The sequence below is a fragment of the Glarea lozoyensis genome (genome assembly GCF_000409485.1).
Source record: "Glarea lozoyensis ATCC 20868 chromosome Unknown GLAREA2, whole genome shotgun sequence".
In the NCBI taxonomy this organism is placed as follows: domain Eukaryota; kingdom Fungi; phylum Ascomycota; class Leotiomycetes; order Helotiales; family Helotiaceae; genus Glarea; species Glarea lozoyensis.
The window spans coordinates 824,720-845,325 of record NW_007360994.1 but is presented as its reverse complement, the minus strand read 5'-3'; the positions used below and the strand labels follow the sequence as shown (position 1 = coordinate 845,325).

Here is a 20,606-nt window from a genome sequence, read left to right as displayed (position 1 = left end):
CGATTAACGAAACACGTTGAATCGTTGGAAAGAGCAGATAAGATAATACTGCTAGATAAGATATCGCTATTCAAAAGACCGAAAGCTTGAAAATATAGCAATAGGCGAGCGATCGTAGAGTCATAGAAGATGCAAGTAGAACTGAAAAGGTATACTGAAGAACCTTTAACGCAACGCAAGAGCAGTGAAATAGACCCAGACTTTGTAGGAACGACCATTCTCTTCCAGTGATGGTTATAGAATTTGAAAGTAAATTTGAGCCGGAACAACAAAATTATACCAATAACAGCCATTTCCTGTCGCATGCAATCATATATCTCTTTTCATCCACCTAGTTACAATCCAGAGGATTTGAAATATTCAACAAGCTATCTTCTAATATAACCTCAAAGGAAGTTGCATCTTTGACGCCATTTCTCGGTAAAAGTCGTGATTTTCGACTTTACCCTTTTTCAGACACTTGATAGCGTAGCGACAACAACTACAAACAAAGAAGCCAAGATACGAATGTTAGAAGTATAATCGGAAGTCCTGTGTTCTGGAAGGAATCTTATCTGAAGAATTTGGGTGGCCAAATAGTGTCATGTGTTCCTGGTGAGTTTTCGTGTAAAAAGACTGTTTGACGGAAAATTTATCCTTCGGTTAGTACTATTCGTATCTCGATCTAATCAGTTTGATATAACAAAGCTAACCGGTCTGTTTGGAAGGATATCCTAGGCGAGGCGGATTGAGCTCCACGTCGTAGAAACGGGGAGATGGTAGAGATCAAACGCTTTAACCATCGCTCGCGGTGTTGTTCATGGGATCTACTAAATCTAGATCGCTATTTTGATAAATCTCGATCACTATATTGAGTAGTGATTCTAGTGGCGCTGCGCTTGCTAAACACATCTTTAGCGCTAGGTCCGCAATAGAACTCGACCCGGCCTACCGGCCTAGACGTGTCTCGTTCTAAAGCTCTCGTATATATAATAGAATTTAAATATAGTTAGTAAGGTATATCACATCACGATCGAGATTTATCAAAATAGCAATCTAGATTTAGCAAACCCCTTGTTTATTTACATATATAATTGTAAGTGGGTCTGGTGAACTTTGTATATTCCTTCTAATCTCTGAGGAATCCGTGTCGATTATGTAATAATATCAATAATGACCATTTGAATCCAACCTAGAACGCTCGAAGTCGCTGTCGCAGTTGAAAAAAAAAGTGAATGATAAGATCTCCTACTCTGCCCTTCAAGTTCTCAGGAGAGCATCTAACATAGATACTAGATACTTACACAAAGTTCGTTTTCCGACACCTTGGCCCGAATTAAATGCTGTTACCGAGCTGGTGGATTCAGCAGTGTAGCTGTATGCATGTCATGTAGAAGACAAATGAGAATATTGCTCATAGATGAGAATTATCACTTGTGCACTTTTCAACACCAAAATACCTGGAGACCTGAACAGGAAACTTAAGCGACGCAATTTCAGTAGAGCATTCGTCCAAGTATCTAATCCAACCCTTTCACAGATTCAAATGACGCTGTAATACGCCGTGTGGTAGATTTCGCCGGGACAGGCGAAAAGGCACAAGGCTCTTCCCAATTCCTTAAGAGACATTGGATAAAGTTGAAGTTTTGAGCAGAATGCTCACTTGCCATTTGCAAAACATAAACAAAATGCCAAAATAAATGATTATTTCTGTGTAATTACCAGTTTATTGCAGTAATTCCTGGATCGAACGCTCCAGCACCGAGCGCTCGTTTGACAGAGGCAGCAAACGGGCTCGAAACATGGAGTCTTTGATGTTGTGATACAAAATGATATGTAGAGGGTAAAGACATGAAGGCGTTGTTTCATTGTCACTTGACGATTGGATAGGTCTTGTAACAGTGACCATACGGTTGTTTAAGAAAGATATAGCCATCAGCTAAAATACCTCCAAAACTCATTAATGAACTGATTAAGACGCCACAGCCCGGTGGCTATATTGTGTCATCAAGTACAAATCATTTGAAAGCTTCTTCAGCCTTACTACGTAACGAACCCGAACAAACTTCTCGCGCTACCTCCAATCAATATTCTGCCAAGTAATAAAGATGGACATTTGCTTTCAACTCTGTCGAAATCATTCTCCATATCACCTACGAGTACTTAGGATGGAAGAGCGTCCCAATGTCACCTGTTACAATCCCTTGTGCTGAAAAATTTCGGTGCCACACAATCAGAATACAACCACGGAATATGCCCCAGGTGGTTTAATTGGGTTACTTTACGTTCCTGGTACGAGGATGTCAAAACCCGTGGCTGAATGTAAGCATTTCGGCCAAGCATGCATATGGGGATATATGCATAGTCATTTTCGAATTGCTGGGAAGGTGCATTCTGTCGACAGGAGAAATATGATTCGATACGTCAAGGCTCAATAGCAACAACTGAAGAGCCCGAATGTACCAACCAGAGTCTCTAGAAGCGGCCAACCGCGATGCTGTACGCGCAGCAATTCCCACCTATGCCTGCTCGTGTCCCCAATCCGTTTGTGGTGTTGGGTTCGTAGCACGAAATCACTCCTCAATTCCTCGTAAATAAGTCCAAATGAATCAACTTTGGAAGCAAATCACTGCTCCCAATCAGCCGAGACGCATGAATGTTCTCGATATCAAAAGTTGTTGCTACTTTATGAACGCAATTTTGGTAGTTTAAAATCTTCATTCTCCTGGCCGTAACCGGTAGGAACCGAGGGGTTGTGAAGCTACTGACCCGTCCGTCATCAGCCTCGTGCATTTACCCCGCCGGAAGGCATGGCTTGGAGCCCACAATTCCTCTTTTCCAGGCCCAGGAACGCCGCCAAAGAGTGTCGAGCTGCATGGGGGGTGGTACAGAGGATGTTGTGGTTGACGGTACGCGCCAGATTGCAAGCGTAGTAGAGAAGAGAGGATCAAGTAAAGTCGAGATGAAAGCGTAAATCATCTCTTCGACTATTTGTCACTCAAGGCAGAACAGAATAATTGCCGTTGTTTATTGAGAGAGATTGTTGCTGAAGGTGGTGTTAGTTCCCGTACTCTGGGTCTGGGAGGGGACGGAGAAATAGTGTGGAGATAGTTCAACATGGATCATACCTACCAGACCATAACCATAACCTAATTTGTCTGGCTGCACGAGACCGCAATGTCGCCGATTTGTGAGATGGGATTCGCAATACTTTGAACAGAATACTTCGTATGAACAGAATAATTATATCTCGCACAACTCGTACCATTCGCCATAGAAACCAGGAAACGTAGATGGCGTCTAGAGAAGAGGAGACCAGTTCTTGGGGAAAATTTGGCAGACGCCATGGGCAACATGAGCACCCCAAACCTCTCCCCAAACGGGCTTCGCTTCACCAACCCCACCAACGCCGAGCACCCCAAGCTCGAGGCTGACCTGCTCGGGCGGGAGGATGACCTCAAGCCGATCCCCAAGTTGCGACCCCTCCAACCAATAATGGTGCTGCGAGAGCTGCTGTGATGAATAGCCGGGGTAAATTTCTCTGGTGCTTTGGAGCTCCGGTCGACAGTTGACGAGCTCATATGATGGTCCCTTGCCCCGGAGAGAAAGGTGTCCTGGGAAGCTGCTCTGAGACAGACCACAAAACCATCCTCATCCTCCCATTCCTCTCCAATTGCTCACAACAGTTGCGACATTGACATTCACAGCACCGCGAACCCTCTCATAACCGAGCGAAACATATGAGTCGAAGCTACCTGGTGTCACATCGAGCGATATAAGTGTCGGCGCATACTTCAATTTCGATCGCAGACGCAGAGCCAGAGCTACAGATTATATCCCCCACTTCTTCTAAAAACATCATTATTACCACGTATTCGAGGAAGCAATTCGACCGCAATCATGTCTGAAGGAGACGTCAAGCCGAGCAGCGGCCCAGTGGTGGCAGAAGCTCACCAGGTGGACACATTCCGTGAGTCTGGAGATGCTTCGAAGCTTGCGAGTTTGCGCTGACGTGCCTCTAGACCCTCCTGAGAAGATGTTTGCCAGTAAGTCAATAAACTAGAGGGGTTACGGGTATTTGATGTCTAAGAAACAATTGTTAACCTATTTAATTTTCAGAGCATCCCAGCAAACCTCACATCAAAGGTATGTAAAAGTGAGCTTGCGATTATGAACAATTACTTACATCTACAGATTTGGAGGAATACCAAAAGATGTACAAGGAGTCCATTACTGAACCAGAAAAGTTCTGGGGCAACATGGCACACGATTTACTGAGCTGGCAAACCGACTTCAAGACGGTTCATGCTGGTTCCTTTGAAAATGGCGACAATTCCTGGTTTTTGGAAGGTCAACTCAATGCCTCATACAATTGTGTAGACCGACATGCTATTAAGAATCCCGACAAGACAGCCATCATTTACGAAGCTGACGAGACCAGCGATGGAAGAACGCTTTCATATTCTGAGCTACTCCGACAGGTCTGCAAAACTGCATATGTACTCAAGCAGATGGGTGTCAAGAAGGGAGATACCGTAGCCATCTACTTGCCCATGATTCCAGAAGCCGTAATTGCATTCCTTGCATGCGCGCGTATTGGTGCCGTTCATTCCGTGGTCTTTGCTGGATTTTCTGCAGACTCTCTCCGTGATCGTGTCATTGATGCCCAGTCCAAGGTTGTCATTACCACTGACGAGGGTAAGCGAGGTGGAAAACTCATTGGCACCAAAAAAATCGTCGACGATGCCCTGAAGCAATGTCCAGATGTCACTCACTGTCTTGTCTACAAGCGAACCGGTGCGGAAGTCCCATGGACTGAGGGTCGAGATTGGTGGTGGCATGATGAGGTTGATAAATGGCCTGCGTACATTGCGCCTGAGCCGATGAACTCTGAAGACCCACTGTTCCTCCTCTACACATCTGGCTCAACAGGAAAGCCAAAGGGGGTTATGCACTCAACTGCGGGTTACTTGCTTGGAGCTGCTGCGACAGGAAAATACGTATTCGATATTCATGATACCGACAAATTCTTCTGTGGTGGTGATGTTGGATGGATTACTGGTCACACATATGTTGTCTACGCTCCTCTACTTCTTGGTGTTGCGACAGTAGTGTTCGAAGGTACTCCGGCATATCCAAACTTCTCGAGATACTGGGATGTTATCGAGAAACATGGAGTCACTCAGTTCTACGTTGCGCCAACAGCATTGAGATTGCTGAAGCGAGCTGGAAATGAGCACATTAAGCACCAAATGAAGCACCTCAGAGTTCTCGGTTCAGTCGGTGAACCAATTGCTGCCGAGGTGTGGAAATGGTACTTCGAAATTGTTGGAAAGGAAGAGGCACACGTTGTTGATGTAAGGAAACAGGTGTCGATTTGTTGTGATTATACTAATATACGGCAGACATACTGGCAAACCGAGACAGGTTCTCATGTCATCACTCCACTGGCAGGTGTCACACCAACCAAACCAGGAAGTGCTTCCCTTCCATTCTTCGGCATCGAACCAGCGATTATCGACCCAGTCTCCGGCGAGGAGATCCACGGTAACGATGTCGAAGGTGTGCTTGCTTTCAAGCAGCCATGGCCAAGTATGGCTCGAACAGTCTGGGGCGCACACAAGAGATATATGGACACATATCTGAATGTGTACAAGGGATACTACGTAAGTCATTTCTCGAACCTTCAATATAGGACCCTCAACTCATACGTTCTCGCAGTTCACGGGAGATGGAGCTGGTCGTGACCACGAGGGTTATTACTGGATTCGAGGCCGTGTCGACGATGTTGTCAACGTCAGTGGACATCGATTGTCCACCGCCGAAATCGAAGCTGCATTGATCGAGCACCCGGCAGTTGCTGAAGCTGCTGTTGTCGGTATCACCGACGAGCTTACCGGACAAGCAGTCAACGCTTTCGTCGCTATCAAGGATGGAAATGAAGTCAACGATGCACTGAAGAAGGATCTCGTTCTTCAAGTAAGAAAGAGCATCGGTCCATTCGCGGCACCAAAAGCCATCTTCGTCGTGCCAGATCTGCCAAAGACCAGAAGTGGTAAGATCATGAGACGAATTCTCAGAAAGATTCTTGCAAAGGAAGAAGATCAACTTGGTGATACATCCACTGTAAGCACCATTCTCTCGTATCCGTGTTCCAGGCAGACTACTAACAACACCTAGCTCTCCGATCCTAGCGTCGTCGATAAAATCATCGAGACCGTTCAGGCGTCGAGAAAGTGATGTGCGTAAATATTTCTAAGCGGTTTACTTGGACCTAGCCCGTTGCAAAAACGGGATCATTATTTGGGACGATTATTCTGGAATGGAGTCTTAGTATGGGTTTTTGTCTTGTGTTTATTTGGCGGGCTTGCCCTTCGTCATCTGTAGGTCTTGGGGATCGAGCTACTGCAAGTCTGGATGGTAGGTCATGTAGCCAAGAAGGTGAATCGTATTTCACAATATCGATATTATTATCCTGGAATTCATGAGCATGTTTAACGTCAGCAATAACTGTAACCTTGGTGTACTGTAAATAACCATAAACTCAAACCGCGGTCGTCTGTAACCTTAACATGCTAAGTAGATTACACCCCCCAAAGCCTCGTCTCTCATCTCATGTCATCTTTCATCTCACCACCGAATTCTCAAAAATCCTCAACTTCAACCCCTCAACGCCACCTACGCCGCCCATCCCCCTCCAAACTCTCTCAAGCAGCCAAGACAACCACCACGCAACCCACTCCTCTCCGCACTAAATACCTCAAATGCAGTCACTCACAAACACTGGTAGTTCATCCCATTTGGTAGGTCATGATTCCACCGCCAAGAGCAAGAATACAGTGTGCACATGCATGCATAGCCTCAGGAAATACGCAATCGTGGCATTTGAGATGTTGAAAGATGATCGGGGAGTTCGGGAGGAGGGGAGGGTTGGTTGGTGTGCCAAGACGGATGTTTGGTGATCTTGGCCGAGATGGGATGGTTGTTGGTGGTTATGTCCGATTCTGGCAGCATAAGCAAATACTATGAAGTTGTTGTGTAAATATTCATTGAAGAAGAATAAAGATCTCGGCTTGAAGAGAAACAAAAGTGGCTGTAGAAGAAACATTCTATTCTCCGTCTCGCCTTCCCTTCAAACAAAATCCCATGTTTGCAGCTCGTGCGCTCCGTTTCTCAGTCCTGTCAGCAAGTCTACGATTGGTCGGTGTCTAGATTTTGAAACTTGAGGGCATGGAGCTTTGATACGGGCGCTGGGACGAAACACGAGATGTTGAATGCCGGACTTCGGATGATGCGGGGAATTTGTCTTTGAGGATTGAATGGGTGTGTCGTGATCATGATCATGCTCAGCCACTACGTGAAGGTGAAAGAGGCTTGGGAAACTGATGCCGATGAAGCTGTTGGACAGCCGTGACAGCCAGACAAAGAACTCGTACCGACGCCCGAAGCCGAGTGACAGTTGATCCAGAACGCGCACTTCGTTGCTGGGCAGCCTGACGGTCAGTCGGAGTTAAGTACTTTGTGTGGATTTGGAGTTTTTGGCAGTGAACTTTCGGCCGAATCAAGTAGGTTGCCATGGCCTTTGTGGCAAAGCAAATAATGAACGTCAAGTATTTCGTACCTCTAGCCTCCTGAGTGCCTTCGAGTCCGTCCTCGAGTCGAGTCGAAGTCCAATTAATAACAAGCGTCATCCGTCAATTCTTACCCCGTTAGCCGCCCTCCTACAAACACCATCTTGACTCTCTCAAAAGTCAGACATTTATATTTATATTTATCTCGCTGCGACTTGTATCGTCCAGACCGTCTGACCCAAGCTCCAAGCCTTTCAGACGTTCGCAGCATTGCCGTTTCAGAAGACTGCTTTCAGCCCTGACCGAATAATCAACGTCGCACTCCGTCCGGCGCGGATCACTCCGACCACTGCGCTTGAACATCACCAACAGCCTTTTACGAACCCTCATCCCAACTCCCATAATTCCTTCACGACGACCGACACTCATTTCCTCCCTCGCTGGCCGACTGCAGATAATTACTACTCATTGCATATAATATAGGACGATTCATTCGCTTGCATCTACGATCGCTGAGCTGCACGACGAGCGTCTTTCGCTGAAAGGAGGCTGGGGTGTTGAGAAGGCGCACTGGGAGCTGAAAGGAGGAATCGGGGAAAGGAGAGTCCTGTTAATACATACACCAACCAGACTATGAGACTTTTGAGGAATATTGCGGCGGGAGTCGTCAGCGCATTCTTCGTTTCTACTGTAAATGGTATGTTCTCAAGATTGGAGACTCTCACCTGGTGTTTCAGAGCTGACATTAATGTCCAGCACACTCACAACAAAGAAATCCCATATCATACTTCTCGTCGCTGGAAAATGCGAGGATACATACGCCGTCGAATCGAGCGCACGCGGCGTCGCAGTTCACATTGTCGTTTGATCTGCATGAGAAGCAGCAGCATGTCAAGTTGGTCTTGACGCCGAACCACGATATCTTGGGCGATGGAGCGACCGTGTCGTATATGGCGGCGGACGGGACGTTAAGGCATTCGGAACCGTTAGAGAGGGAGGATTATCGGATATTCAAAGGGGCGGCGATGGTGCAGCATTCTGTGGGCGCGGAGTGGACGAATGTTGGATGGGCGAGGATCGTGGTTCATTCTGATGGAGCGGAACCGATGTTTGAGGGCGCTTTCAGACTTGATGGAGATCATCACCATATCCAGACGAGGACGAATTACATGCAGACAAAGCATTTACTGGATCCTGTTCCCGAAGATACTGGCAAGGAGTATATGCTCGTTTGGAGGGACTCTGATGTTACGGAGGGTTTGGCTGAGGATCTCGGGGGCATGTTACATGGCGAGCTGAAAAGAAGTGTTGGCGAAGCGCCTTCATGCTCTGCCGATGGTCTGACCTTTAATACACAGCCTGACCATCCTGTCTACCGAGCGATGTTGAAGCGGGAGGACAAATTCTGGGGATCTATTTCAACTCGATCGCTCTTCGGCAGACAAATCGATGGACAGTTGGGGGGAAACTCTGCTGGTGTCAACTTGGCCTCAACTGTTGGACAAACTCAAGGATGCCCAACCACTCGCAAGGTCGCCTTGGTCGGTATTGCTACCGACTGCACGTATACCGCTGGGTTCAATTCTACGGAAAGCGTCCGAAACAATATCATCAGTGTCATCAATATGGCTTCGACTCAATATGAGGATAGTTTCAACATTACGCTAGGACTTCAAAATCTCACCATTAGTGATGCTGCGTGCCCTGCTACCGCACAAGCCGCTGCTCCATGGAATGTGGGATGCAGTGACTCTGTCACTATTCAAGATCGCTTGAATCTATTTTCTGCCTGGAGAGGCGAACGACCGGATACAAATGCTTACTGGACACTACTTAGTACCTGCGCAACCGGATCGGCTGTCGGGTTGGCTTGGTTGGGTCAAGCATGTGTTAACACTGCTCAAGTTGCTTCCTCAAGTAACGCTAACGAAACCGTGAGCGGTGCAAATGTGGTCGTCAGGACGGGCAGCGAATGGCAAGTCGTTGCACACGAGACTGGTCACACTTTCGGTGCCGTACACGATTGCACGTCAGAGACCTGTGCTGATGCCTCAATGGTGGCTTCGCAACAGTGCTGTCCTTTGAATGCTCAAGTCTGTCCCGCCGGAGGACAATTCATCATGAACCCCAGCACTGGGTCTAATATCGCTAGGTTCTCTCCATGTTCGATTGGAAATGTGTGCTCCGCCATGTTGCGAAATAGTGTCAAAACAAACTGTCTGGTGTCTAATAAGGGTATTACCACTATCACCCGAAGTCAGTGTGGTAATGGGATTGTCGAAGCTGGAGAAGACTGTGATTGTGGTGGTGAGAGTGGTTGTACTGGCAATACATGCTGTGATCCAACCACCTGCCGCTTCAACACCGCCAACAACGCCGTCTGTGATCCTAGTAACGAAGATTGCTGTACACCCACCTGCCAATTCTCCGGGTCAGGTACTGTCTGTCGAGCAAGTACAGGAACCTGTGATCCACAGGAGACTTGCAGTGGAACTAATGCTGCCTGCCCAATTGATGTCAACGCTCCTGATGGTAAGTTATAGAATCCGTTGTGAAGAATATTGTACTAACGAATTCTAGGAACATCATGTGGTAATTCTTCTGGTTTACAGTGTGCCTCTGGACAGTGCACCTCTCGTGATCTCCAATGCAAGACCTTGATGGGTTCTTATACGCAAGGAAACGACACCTACGCATGCTCGTCTTCAGGATGCCAGATATCATGTGCTTCGCCCGAATTTGGACGTAATACTTGCTACTCGATGCAACAGAATTTCCTCGACGGAACATCCTGTCAGGGAGGAGGAAGGTGTTCGAATGGAGACTGTAGAGGGTCGAGTGTAGGAAAAGAAATCACCAGTTGGATCGACGATAACAAAACTCTGGTCATAGCATTAGCATCAGTCATCGGTGGACTCATCGTCATCGCCATCCTATCATGTTGCATATCCCGCTGTCGAAGAAAGCGAACACGACCAAGCAAACAAGCACCCCTTCCACCACCAGGCTGGAACAGCGGGTCGGGCTGGAATCAAAACAGCAATGGACGTAGGATACCAAGCGGCGATGCCGCGCAGGGCTACTGGGGGAGCGATGGGAGATGGCAACCTGCGCCGCCTCCTACATGGCAACAACCTACTGTTCGGTATGCGTGATTGGATTAAAATTGTTTGGGATGGCAGGCGTTTGGGTAAGGTACATAGATATATATTGTATTCGGGTTGGTGTTTTGGTTTGGGCATTTTGAGAATGAATGAGGGGTGTTGGATAGTGTATTGAGGGGATGGTGGAGTGCATAAAAGGCATAGGAGGAGGAATTAAGTCCTAAGGGAAGAAAGGGACGTAGATAGGATAGGGGTGGGATAGATGGAACGGGAGTCCTGTACAGAGGCTCGTGTGGATGTGTGAATAATGAACATTTACCACACCTATCTCAGATTATGTCTCATGTAAACTTGTGAAATTCTGCTCTAGGATAAACACCGTATCGCAAACCTCGGTAAACATCAATCTTATTAATCTTTCACTATATCCCTTCCCAACTCTTTAACCATGTGGAAGCGTAAATACTGGACGTCTGCCACACCTATAACAGCCTTCATTGTGTAGACTATTGAGATTGTGGTATCGTTTGTATCGGTCCTTCCCTGTGGAACTGTGAACAACAATAACATTTGCCACTCATATATCAATTTATGTATTCATGTGCATTTGTAAAATTCGGATCTCATGTGTAGATACCACAATGCGAAGTCTCATTAATCGTCAGTTCATCATCTTTCCGCTCTAGTACGAGACTATGTAGATGTGTGGATCACGAACGGTTATTATAACTGTGTGGTAAGTTCTTGTTCATATGCGCTTGTGAAATTCAGATCTCATTTGTTAATACCAGAACATGAATTTTCATTACTCATCGAATCCCAAGGTTCCTAAAATCTCACAAGCCTCATTAATCATGAATTTCATCCTCTCCACCCTACTCATCCACCCCCCTACTAACCCTCTTCTTCTTCCCACTCCCACCCCCACCACTACCACTCGCTGTCCCCAACCCCTTACTCCCACTCCCACTCCCCCCTTCCCCCCGATTCTTCGCCTCAGCCGCTTCCTTCTCAGCCACTTCTTCTGCTTCGATGTCGGCAGCGGTGAGGAACCCGCACATTATGCGTGTGAGGTAGTTGCGTGTTGCTGGGATGGACTGGGGGGCATGTCAGATTGAGAGAGGAGGGAGAGGGACTAGTTACATCGTTTCTAGATTGTGCCAACATCATCACCAACTCCGGATTATCTAACTTAATAGCCGCGTCTCGACGGAGTTGTGTGTTTGCGTAGGTGTCGTTTCCATACCTAACTCAACATTAGCCCTCATCCTCTCCTCACCCCCAAACCACATAAACCCCCAAAAAAGAAGAAAATTCAACTCACGCATCCCACCGTCCCCCCCACCCCCCCTCCGAATCATCCGACTCATCATCACTCGCAAACGGGTCTTTATTTCTCGCCTGTCTGTCTTGCTGTCCTTTCGTGAGGGGCGGCGGCGGTTTCAGGGTGCGGAAGGAGCGGTTGGAGTGCGAGGAGAGGCTGTATGTTGGGGTGGAATTTGAGGCGGACATTTTTGTGGGAACTTGGGAGGGGAAGAGGGGGGACGAGAGGGGGTAGAGGGGGGATGGATGAGTGAGAGTTGAGATTGTGAGGTTGATTTTAAGTGTGATTTAGTTGTTGGACTAAGTGAGGGTGCTGTGGAGATGAGGCCGTGTGTTGTGAGAGTCAGAGGTCACTGAGTCGTTGAGTCGTTGACTTGAGGCTTTTAGGTGTCAAGTAATCACCCTCTTTCGACGTGCTGATTCTGATTTCCGAAGTGCTGAGCTCAAATTCATGAGTTGTGTGATTGATTTGGGCGTTGATCAAAGTTTCTATGTTGTTGGTTGATAGGTCGCACAACCTGTCGTTGGAAATAAGGGTGACGAGGTCGGTCACGTGATAAGTGCGAAAAGAGCCTTCCTCCCGAGAATATCCTCATAAGTTCGGACCATACAATTTTCATTCTTGCTTAGCCTCCTTTGAAACAGTCACCTATTGATTCTTTATCTACTTGTGATATAGCCATTTCGATATGCTTGTGGTGCTGTAATGTAATTTTTGCTCTATCAAAAACCCTTGCTTTTCAATGATAAGTACCTGTCGATATTTGCCTTCACACCCCTCACAATCTTTGAATTGGGTGTTGTCTTATGTTTTATGTATCAAAACCTTACTTCAATGTTAATGCTTAAATACAGAAACTCAGAACTATGCACTCTTCAGATTTCAAACAAGGTGTCTCATGACATTTGATATTTCAACGACAGATTCTTTTAACTCAAGCTGACCGACTCTCATCCTGGCTGAGTTCATGCAAGTTATGCGAAAGCTTTGTTCATTCACCCACCACTTGATTCCGGACTTTGCTTTTCGGACTGGAAGCAAGTTGAAGCTCCACCTCGATTCAATGAACCCGATCAGACTCCATATCAAGTTTTCTGTTTGAACTCAAGATGAAGTACTCGCGTACCTCTCTCATACGATACAATATCTCCGTCTATATCCATCGCCTGTCTCAGAAGCTCAAACTTCTTATACGTTGAAACCAGCCAACGAACTTTGTCATAAGTCAGTTGCTCCGTCGAGACTACAGACTTGTTTGCCAACAGACCTTCGAGATCGACGCCAGGAATCCTAGTGATTTTCGAATCCGCCTCTCCTAGTACAACGATTCGCTTCAATGAGTTGAACATCTTGTCGATATTTTGCTTTCCGGAAAACATGTGGCCTGGATAAACGATGGCGATGTTTTCAAACTGTGAATCTGCGAGAGCTGTGTAGAGATTGAATCGCATTTCTTTGGAGCCCCGAGCAATGATGATATCAAATCGAAGATTCATATACATGGAGTCGTACTTTGACAAGTCTCCCATGTGGAGTTTGTAGTGTTTCAGACCTTCATGCCGAGATGCTTTGCATATTTGCAGGACAACAGGTACCGGGCAGTCGGATTGAATGCATCTGTAATGATGTCGCATTTCCTGAGGTATATCTTTTGCTTGCCAATCGTTAAAAGGAATGTAGCGCAAATTGACGAAACGCTTCGTTGAGCACATGAAAGTCCAGATCAAATGTTGTATTTCTGCAGGCAGGATGGGTAGCTCATGGGCTGTTGAGCCGGGTTTGACTGAGAAATTGGTCTGCATCGTACAGATATATATTTGAAATTTATTAAGGGAATGTGTTCAAATATCTAATGATAGAAAGAACAAGCGTAGTGGCATATGGAGACACGTCATTTGAGATCTGGTGGGGATGGAGAAAGGGATAGATGCTCACCGCCGACGAGTACAAATTTTCGGCGTCTGCGACTCTGTGTAACCTCAGTTGCAGGCAGGGATGGCTTAATAGCACGTGAGAAACACCATGGATCAGTTAATTCAAAACCAAATATCAAATTTGTGTAGATTAGACGCAATCTTCAAAATGGTCGGAGTTTCATATAACTTTGTAGCGACAATTCCTTTGCGAATTACCTAGCTCCACTGCATATAGCGGCGTGAATCAGTCAGCTAAGCAGCTTAAACGCTACCACAGGTTTATTTACTGATATAACATGAATCAACAGATTGACAAAATTTTGCGAATTGCTGTGGACTATGAATAGGATCTTTAAAGACCTACCGGCCGAAAACGTACCTTTCCTGGCAACCATGGCTAACTGCAAATTTGCTTGTATTGTTTGGTCATTTTATTCAGTTTGCAGCACCAAAATTTGACAACATATGAAATACTCTTCCAATTGAGACCTCCATTTGACGCCTTCCAAAGACACGCCCAAAACACATAACTGAGAAAACGCAATATCTAGTCGTTTCTATCACTGCGGTAGGAATCATTTCTCTCTCCCAAAGGTGGTCTACCCGACACTGTAGCTCGAGAATTTGCCCTACTTCGAAACACTTCCCCATCGATATTTGGATGACCCATGGCAGCAGCACGAGAATTGGTTCGGCTTCGTATAAACTCGATCGATTTTTTGCGATCTTCTTTGATACTTGCTCTGCGCTGGCGGACTTGTTCCAGTGTCATCGGTGGTTCTTCCGTTTTCAAACGCTCTGCTACCTTGACAAATTCATCGGCCCCCATAGCTTGTGCAGATAGTTCGGCCGAGGATAGAGATTTGTAGTGTGCCGTCGCAAACTGGAGAAGCTACACGTAAGTATCTGCTTGATCGGTATTCATAGGGCCCATAGTACTTACTCTTCCGGATTCGCTTGGCGTAATGGGTGTAAGAAATGGACTATCAGAAGCATCATTGTCTCCGCACTGATTGGGATCTTGAGTGATGGTGATCGATTTTCTCAAAGCTGTCACTTCTCCAGCAGGGTCGAGATCTTTGGTTTGGATATATATTGTCCTTGTCCGGTTTTCCTTGACCAAATTCCCAGTAAAATCCGGCTGCAATGGAGGCGACAAAGCGGAGGTTGGTTGATTGAAAGGTGGGAAGGGTGTAGGAGAGTTGGGTTCTAATAGCGTAAGCACATGGCACAATAAACATGAGACGGACACTACCTTCGACAACTTTCTCCATCTTTGGCGGAGCTCCCGAGGTCATGGTACTGGCATTTGATACAGTATTGTGAGATATCATATCTCCACGGGGTTGTGCGTGAGTGCGGAAAAGAGCAGTAAGCCTTTCGTGACAAGTGGAACAAAAGGGAGCTCTCCAGTCGAGGTCTTGCTTATTGTGGAATCGAAGACATTGAAATCTGTGGATGAATCATATGACAGCCGACTCACGAATATTTTGGCGACACCCACGATTTATCCGTGATTTGATTCGATCTGAACAAGTTTTGCGACTGCTAGTAGTTTTTAGTTAATGTGGCGGAGTATTCAATCAAAGGCGAATTCACTTTCAAAAGACATAGAAGGATTTTTGAACTGGTGCTGGCCAGTATAAGCTCTATCCTCCTCCAGATTATGCCTGATACTTTGGGCAAGGAGGAGTGAATATCAAGCAAATTTTACTTGCTAAGTGAAAGCTTTCCTTTCTATGTCAAATTAGCTGTTTGCCTTTTATAATTTAGCGTCTTGCTCACTGCTTCTGAACCCTCAAATATCTTACGGTCCCTTCTTATCGTGTTTTAAGTAAATCGACACCTCGACCTGGTTCTTCAAAGATGTACGCTTACAAGAGTCAGTTGAAAGTTTGTCAATCCTCGAGTTGTCACGTTGCCAATCACTCTGCACAAACATGACGTAACTTCTGAGTTGAGAAAGCAATTTAAGCCTACCTTCAGCTGTACCTGCCTTGAAAGACTTTTCGGGAATCTGAATTTGTAAATTTGGCAACAATTACCGGTCATTATCCTGCCAAAGGAGTCTCCATGTTGATTGCACCTTTCTCGATAATCCATGCTGGTACGCAGATGATTTGGGCATCGCCGTATAGGCCTCGCGAAACGAGAAATCATACCATCCAAGTTTCTAACGAGATACTTTTCGATTTGGCCGAATCGTATCAATACATAATTCTCGATCTTAATGAGGTCCACGGGTTTTCAAGAGGTGAGGTTGAAATAGGGGAAGGACGTCCCGCTATCAAAAGAACAGCCGTCCAGGTATTGCGTGCACGGGCCAAATGTGGTCTCAACCTCGTCAGTCCGAAATTTTATTCTAGAAGAGACTCCGAACTCATCACACGCGCATATCAAACAAGAACAATCATGATTCAAAGAACACTCCTCCGTCAATCTCGAGCATTGAGCTCATCTATAAGGTCAACGCCTAAAGCATCACTTGCGCGACCTCAATTCCAAGCTGCCAGCCAGAATCTCGCGGCTTTCTCCAGGCCTGTCGCATCGAGATGGTACGCAACAGAACCAGAGGCAAAGCAGGCGGAGGGAGAAGCTGGGAAGACAGAAACAAAACCCACAGAGGCTGAGGACCCGGTCAAGAAAGAGTTGGAGGCAAAGAACAAGGAGGTTATTGACTTAAAGGTTGGTCGCCACTATTCTCTCCCTTCATAATGTAAAGCGAGGCTGACATTTCATTCTCAGGATAAACTTCTCCGGTCGGTAGCAGATTTCCGCAACCTTCAAGAAAGAACGAAACGTGATATGCAAAGCGCGAAAGACTTCGCCATCCAGAAGTTTGCCAAAGATCTCGTCGACAGCGTGGATAACCTCGACCGAGCTTTGACAATGGTTCCAGAAGAGAAGCTCAAAGCGGAGGAGAAATCAGAGCACCTCCAGGACTTGGTGTCGTTATATGACGGCCTGAAGATGACTGAAAATATCTTGATGTCAACACTGAAGAAGCACGGTCTGGAGCGATTCGATCCCAGCGTCGAGGGCGAAAAGTTCAATCCAAACGAGCATGAGGCAACATTTATGACACCAATGGCAGGAAAGGAGGACAACACCGTCTTCCACACACAATCAAAGGGATTCAAACTTAACGGACGGATATTGCGAGCGGCCAAGGTTGGCGTTGTAAAGAACAGTTAGATAATACTTAACACGAAGGACGGATGTCCCCTGTATATTGTACGATTATGGTGGGAAAAGGAGGCGTTGGATGTTCGGACTTAGCACTGCTCCTCTCATTGGCGGCGAAGAGGGATCTGTATACACTGTATAGCAATTGGGCATGATAAGCATGATGACACTACTATACGATTTAATATAGGGGTTTTTGGAATCTGAATAAAAGACAGAGCTCGAAATCTCAGGCTTTTCGCCGTATTTTTCACAACACAAAACTCCAGATATTGTGCTATCATCAAGTCAAATTATCCTATCTTACAGCTAACAACAATCATAGTTAGGTCATAATTCGTCAAGTGTATCCGACCATCCAACAACTCCAGAAGCATAACCTCAACCAGCCAAGCCGTATCAAAAAGCGCCAAACAAGACCGAAAGCAGACCTCCCAGTCGTAAGAAAATCGAATCCAACATTCTGACAATACCACACCTAAATCACAAACAAAAATCCACTCAAATAAATCGCCAACCCCTTATCTCACCACACATCAATCCATCCTCCAAATCATCACCGCTCAATCCGTCCTTCCCTCAACCCCTCCCCAATCTCCCCCAACATCCCACACAACCGATCCTTCAGTCCCCGCAACATCTCCACCTCCTCCAGAATATCGCCCAAATCACCATTCAACCGCTCATCCGTTTTCTCCGCGCGCGCGATAGCGATTTTCTCGCGTGTCAGCGACTCGTTGATGTGGCGCGCGTATTGCTTGATGTTGTGTTTCTTGGGCCGGACGGTGGAGACGCTGGAGGGTGTCGGTGCTTGGTCGTCGGGGTGGGAGAAGAGGGAGGGGAGGTGGGTCGGCGGGGGAGTGCTAGGTGCGGTGACTAGGGAGTTGGCTGTGGAGAGGGAGTTCGCTGGATGCGTTGTGGTTGTGTAGGGTTCTCTGGTTAGTAGTTTTGGGTCTGCAGAGGGGTAGGATATTTCTCGATGAATCTTGGGCGTGGATCCGGCGTCGAGGACGTGGTATGAAGCCTCTGCATACGGTGGCGTGGGATTATGGTTATGTACTTTGGATGCAGGAGTTGGAGAATCCAGAATGCCGTTTTGTTGCTGCCAGTCAGCGTATTGGTGGTGACGAGGTACCTGTGGTGGCGTTTGGGGATTATAGGAAGCTTCAGCTTGGGCTTGGTGATATGCTTGCCATTGAACTTGTCGCTGGTATACCTCGTAGAGTTGCTGGTTTAGCGGAGCAGTATGCTCGAGTAAACATCCGATAGTCTTAGTTCCGATTATCTGAGACCTGTTGAAGAATAGTCTTTCGCGATTAAAGTAGCATGAGCTCATTGAATCCAAATTCAGACGTTTCTCAGTTTCTTGGGACGTACTTTTGGCCGTGGAGATGGATAATCTTTCGAGGGCAAAAGAGCGAGAAGTCTGTCCACAAACATGCCTTTTCAAAGTGGAGAACGATCAGATCTATTCGATGTCAGTTAGCTCAATCCCTGCTAGGCTTCTACAGATGATCGACACACTTTCAGCACTGTTCTCCCCTTCCTAGAAAGAAAGGACTTCCGTTCCGTTGTGATTGACAACAGCTGTGAAACCCGCTGATTCGTACGGTAAATCGCTCCCCGACATGTGTCTAGCACGAGTGACTGTTGTCAAAGACTTTGGCTCTAGTTTGCTGACTTTGTCTCCTGTCTTGTTCATGAGCTTGATAATTATCCTAACTTGCGCTTTTTCTGCTCACAGTAAATTGTCAACGATGTTGAACTATAACGTCACAGTCCCTTACAAGATCCCAGAAGTTTCAGTCGGCTCCCAATATCGAATGATTGAAGTAGGCGCTGCATTACAACTGTTGCGTCTATTATGGTCTTTTTTCACAATTTCGAGGGTGCTGGTCGTTATTCTCATCGTGACAAACTTGAAAAGCTTACCTTTGATATGGCATGTAAGTGCCTTTGCTTTACCTCTTGCCCTTCATTCTGCTAAGACTTCAATTAGTTGCGGATTGTCAACGCCTTTCGCTTTATCTGTAAAACTCAGAGACCAGAGACCCCCGTCGGACCTGAACAGCTCTTCCTCCCGCTCATTACAACATCGCATGCTCCAATAATGGAAATTGACTTTAACGGCCACAGTGAGTCTGTTTCTCTATGATCAATGCTAAATATCTAATTCAAATCAGAGTCAAATTCATCATACTTTTCCGATATCGACATCGCACGAACCCATCTTGTATGTACGCTCTTCGCCAAGGGTATTTCACACTTTCGAGGGGGAACCACCGCTATCACTGGATCAAAGTATCCGCTGTTCGGTCTGGCACTAGGTGCTGTGAGCTGTTCGTTCAAGAGAGAATTGAAGCCATACGAGACATATGAAATGTGGTCAAGGGTTCTGTCATGGGATGAGAAATGGATATACATAGTCACGCACTTTGTACGGAAAGATGTCGTTCTACCGCGCAAGTACACACTGTATCCGGAGCAAAATGAGGCAAAGCAACGTGAAACCGAAGGGGATGACACCTCTTGGCTCAAGATCTTAGACGGAAACAAAGCAGTTGTTGCTACAGCTCTCAGCAAATGTGTGTTCAAATCAGGACGGCGAACAGTATCTCCTATGATAATGCTTCGGGAGTCTGGTCTTCTACCTGCTGAAAGTGCATCGGGCGATAATAATGTTGAAGAGTTTCAGTTGCCAACCTCGACCGGCTCTTCCGATTCAGGGATCGATATCGGCTCTGGCGAAGAGGAAGGATTTTCTTTGGCATGGATAGAGAAGAAACGCCTACGGGGCATGAAAGCTGCAATTGCACTCGGGGGAAAGGCTCAAACTGAGTTAGAACAAGAGTTTACAGCGGAGAATGATGCACTCGGTCGACACAGTGACGGGTCGGGAATAGTAGGGGTCGTTTCCACGCTTGCGGAATTGGCACATTTACCTGCATGCAAAGGAGTCTTATGATGAATGTGGTAATCTGCCCCACGGTGGGCATGAGAGAGTCCAGATTCAGAGAACTGCTGGATTGCGTAGTAAAGATGAACTCACTGTAACGAGAGATGATATTATAATGATGAATGATAAACAACGAGAAAACCGCAAAATTTGAATGAAGTAACATCAAATGCACGCATATATCCTAGGGTTTGCGGTGACAACTTTTGACGATTTGTCAATTGTTGATCAGATGTAGGGTCGAAGGTCGAGTTTGCACAGCTTTTCATCGTCGCGGGGTTGTCAACTGGATGACTTGGCAAGAGCCTTTTGCAGTCATGGAAGAAAGATCATCGGCAGGGGTCATTCCTGGGTACTGGTTTCCGCATCCGCTTACGAAGATCGTAGATCTCTTGGTTGCAGGTGCTGACCCACCATTATTAGTGTCCAAGCCCAAGCTCGATTGACTACTATGGCCGGGGCTGAAGTGGCTTCCATGCTTAGCTGCAACAGACTTTTGTGCTCAATTCATCCCTCCGCTCGACACCAGCACGACTAGTCACTGACTTCCGCTTCTTTTCCTGATTCCTG

General features: G+C 46.5%; 8 protein-coding genes across 8 annotated transcripts; 4 read left to right on the top strand and 4 right to left on the bottom strand.

Annotated features, from left to right (window-relative positions):
* Window positions 1–3,879: 3,879 nt before the first annotated feature.
* GLAREA_03609 (Acetyl-CoA synthetase-like protein) lies at window positions 3,880–6,219 on the top strand (the record flags this gene model as incomplete). Its single annotated transcript, XM_008083862.1, has 7 exons — window positions 3,880–3,949; window positions 4,002–4,025; window positions 4,099–4,125; window positions 4,174–5,336; window positions 5,385–5,645; window positions 5,701–6,105; window positions 6,160–6,219. The coding sequence occupies 7 exons, from the start codon at window positions 3,880–3,882 to the stop codon at window positions 6,217–6,219; spliced, it is 2,010 nt and encodes a 669-aa protein (XP_008082053.1).
* Window positions 6,220–8,183: 1,964 nt separating this feature from the next.
* On the top strand, window positions 8,184–10,705 carry GLAREA_03608 (Metalloproteases (zincins), catalytic; the record flags this gene model as incomplete). The annotated part of the gene is made up of 3 exons (XM_008083861.1): window positions 8,184–8,247; window positions 8,307–10,082; window positions 10,131–10,705. 3 exons carry the CDS (start codon window positions 8,184–8,186, stop codon window positions 10,703–10,705), a joined length of 2,415 nt encoding a protein of 804 aa, XP_008082052.1.
* Window positions 10,706–11,529: 824 nt separating this feature from the next.
* GLAREA_03607 (uncharacterized protein) lies at window positions 11,530–12,166 on the bottom strand (the record flags this gene model as incomplete). The annotated part of the gene is made up of 3 exons (XM_008083860.1): window positions 11,530–11,751; window positions 11,798–11,900; window positions 11,979–12,166. 3 exons carry the CDS (start codon window positions 12,164–12,166, stop codon window positions 11,530–11,532), a joined length of 513 nt encoding a protein of 170 aa, XP_008082051.1.
* An 897-nt stretch (window positions 12,167–13,063) lies between these two features.
* Window positions 13,064–13,507, bottom strand: GLAREA_03606 (uncharacterized protein; the record flags this gene model as incomplete). Its single annotated transcript, XM_008083859.1, has 1 exon — window positions 13,064–13,507. One exon carries the CDS (start codon window positions 13,505–13,507, stop codon window positions 13,064–13,066), a length of 444 nt encoding a protein of 147 aa, XP_008082050.1.
* A 934-nt stretch (window positions 13,508–14,441) lies between these two features.
* GLAREA_03605 (uncharacterized protein) lies at window positions 14,442–15,192 on the bottom strand (the record flags this gene model as incomplete). Its single annotated transcript, XM_008083858.1, has 3 exons — window positions 14,442–14,786; window positions 14,838–15,103; window positions 15,150–15,192. The coding sequence occupies 3 exons, from the start codon at window positions 15,190–15,192 to the stop codon at window positions 14,442–14,444; spliced, it is 654 nt and encodes a 217-aa protein (XP_008082049.1).
* Window positions 15,193–15,967: 775 nt separating this feature from the next.
* Window positions 15,968–17,089, top strand: GLAREA_03604 (Head of nucleotide exchange factor GrpE; the record flags this gene model as incomplete). Its single annotated transcript, XM_008083857.1, has 2 exons — window positions 15,968–16,579; window positions 16,640–17,089. The coding sequence occupies 2 exons, from the start codon at window positions 15,968–15,970 to the stop codon at window positions 17,087–17,089; spliced, it is 1,062 nt and encodes a 353-aa protein (XP_008082048.1).
* A 547-nt stretch (window positions 17,090–17,636) lies between these two features.
* Window positions 17,637–18,416, bottom strand: GLAREA_03603 (uncharacterized protein; the record flags this gene model as incomplete). The annotated part of the gene is made up of 1 exon (XM_008083856.1): window positions 17,637–18,416. One exon carries the CDS (start codon window positions 18,414–18,416, stop codon window positions 17,637–17,639), a length of 780 nt encoding a protein of 259 aa, XP_008082047.1.
* A 421-nt stretch (window positions 18,417–18,837) lies between these two features.
* On the top strand, window positions 18,838–20,045 carry GLAREA_03602 (Thioesterase/thiol ester dehydrase-isomerase; the record flags this gene model as incomplete). Its single annotated transcript, XM_008083855.1, has 3 exons — window positions 18,838–19,026; window positions 19,080–19,215; window positions 19,264–20,045. 3 exons carry the CDS (start codon window positions 18,838–18,840, stop codon window positions 20,043–20,045), a joined length of 1,107 nt encoding a protein of 368 aa, XP_008082046.1.
* Between the last annotated feature and the right edge of the window lie 561 nt (window positions 20,046–20,606).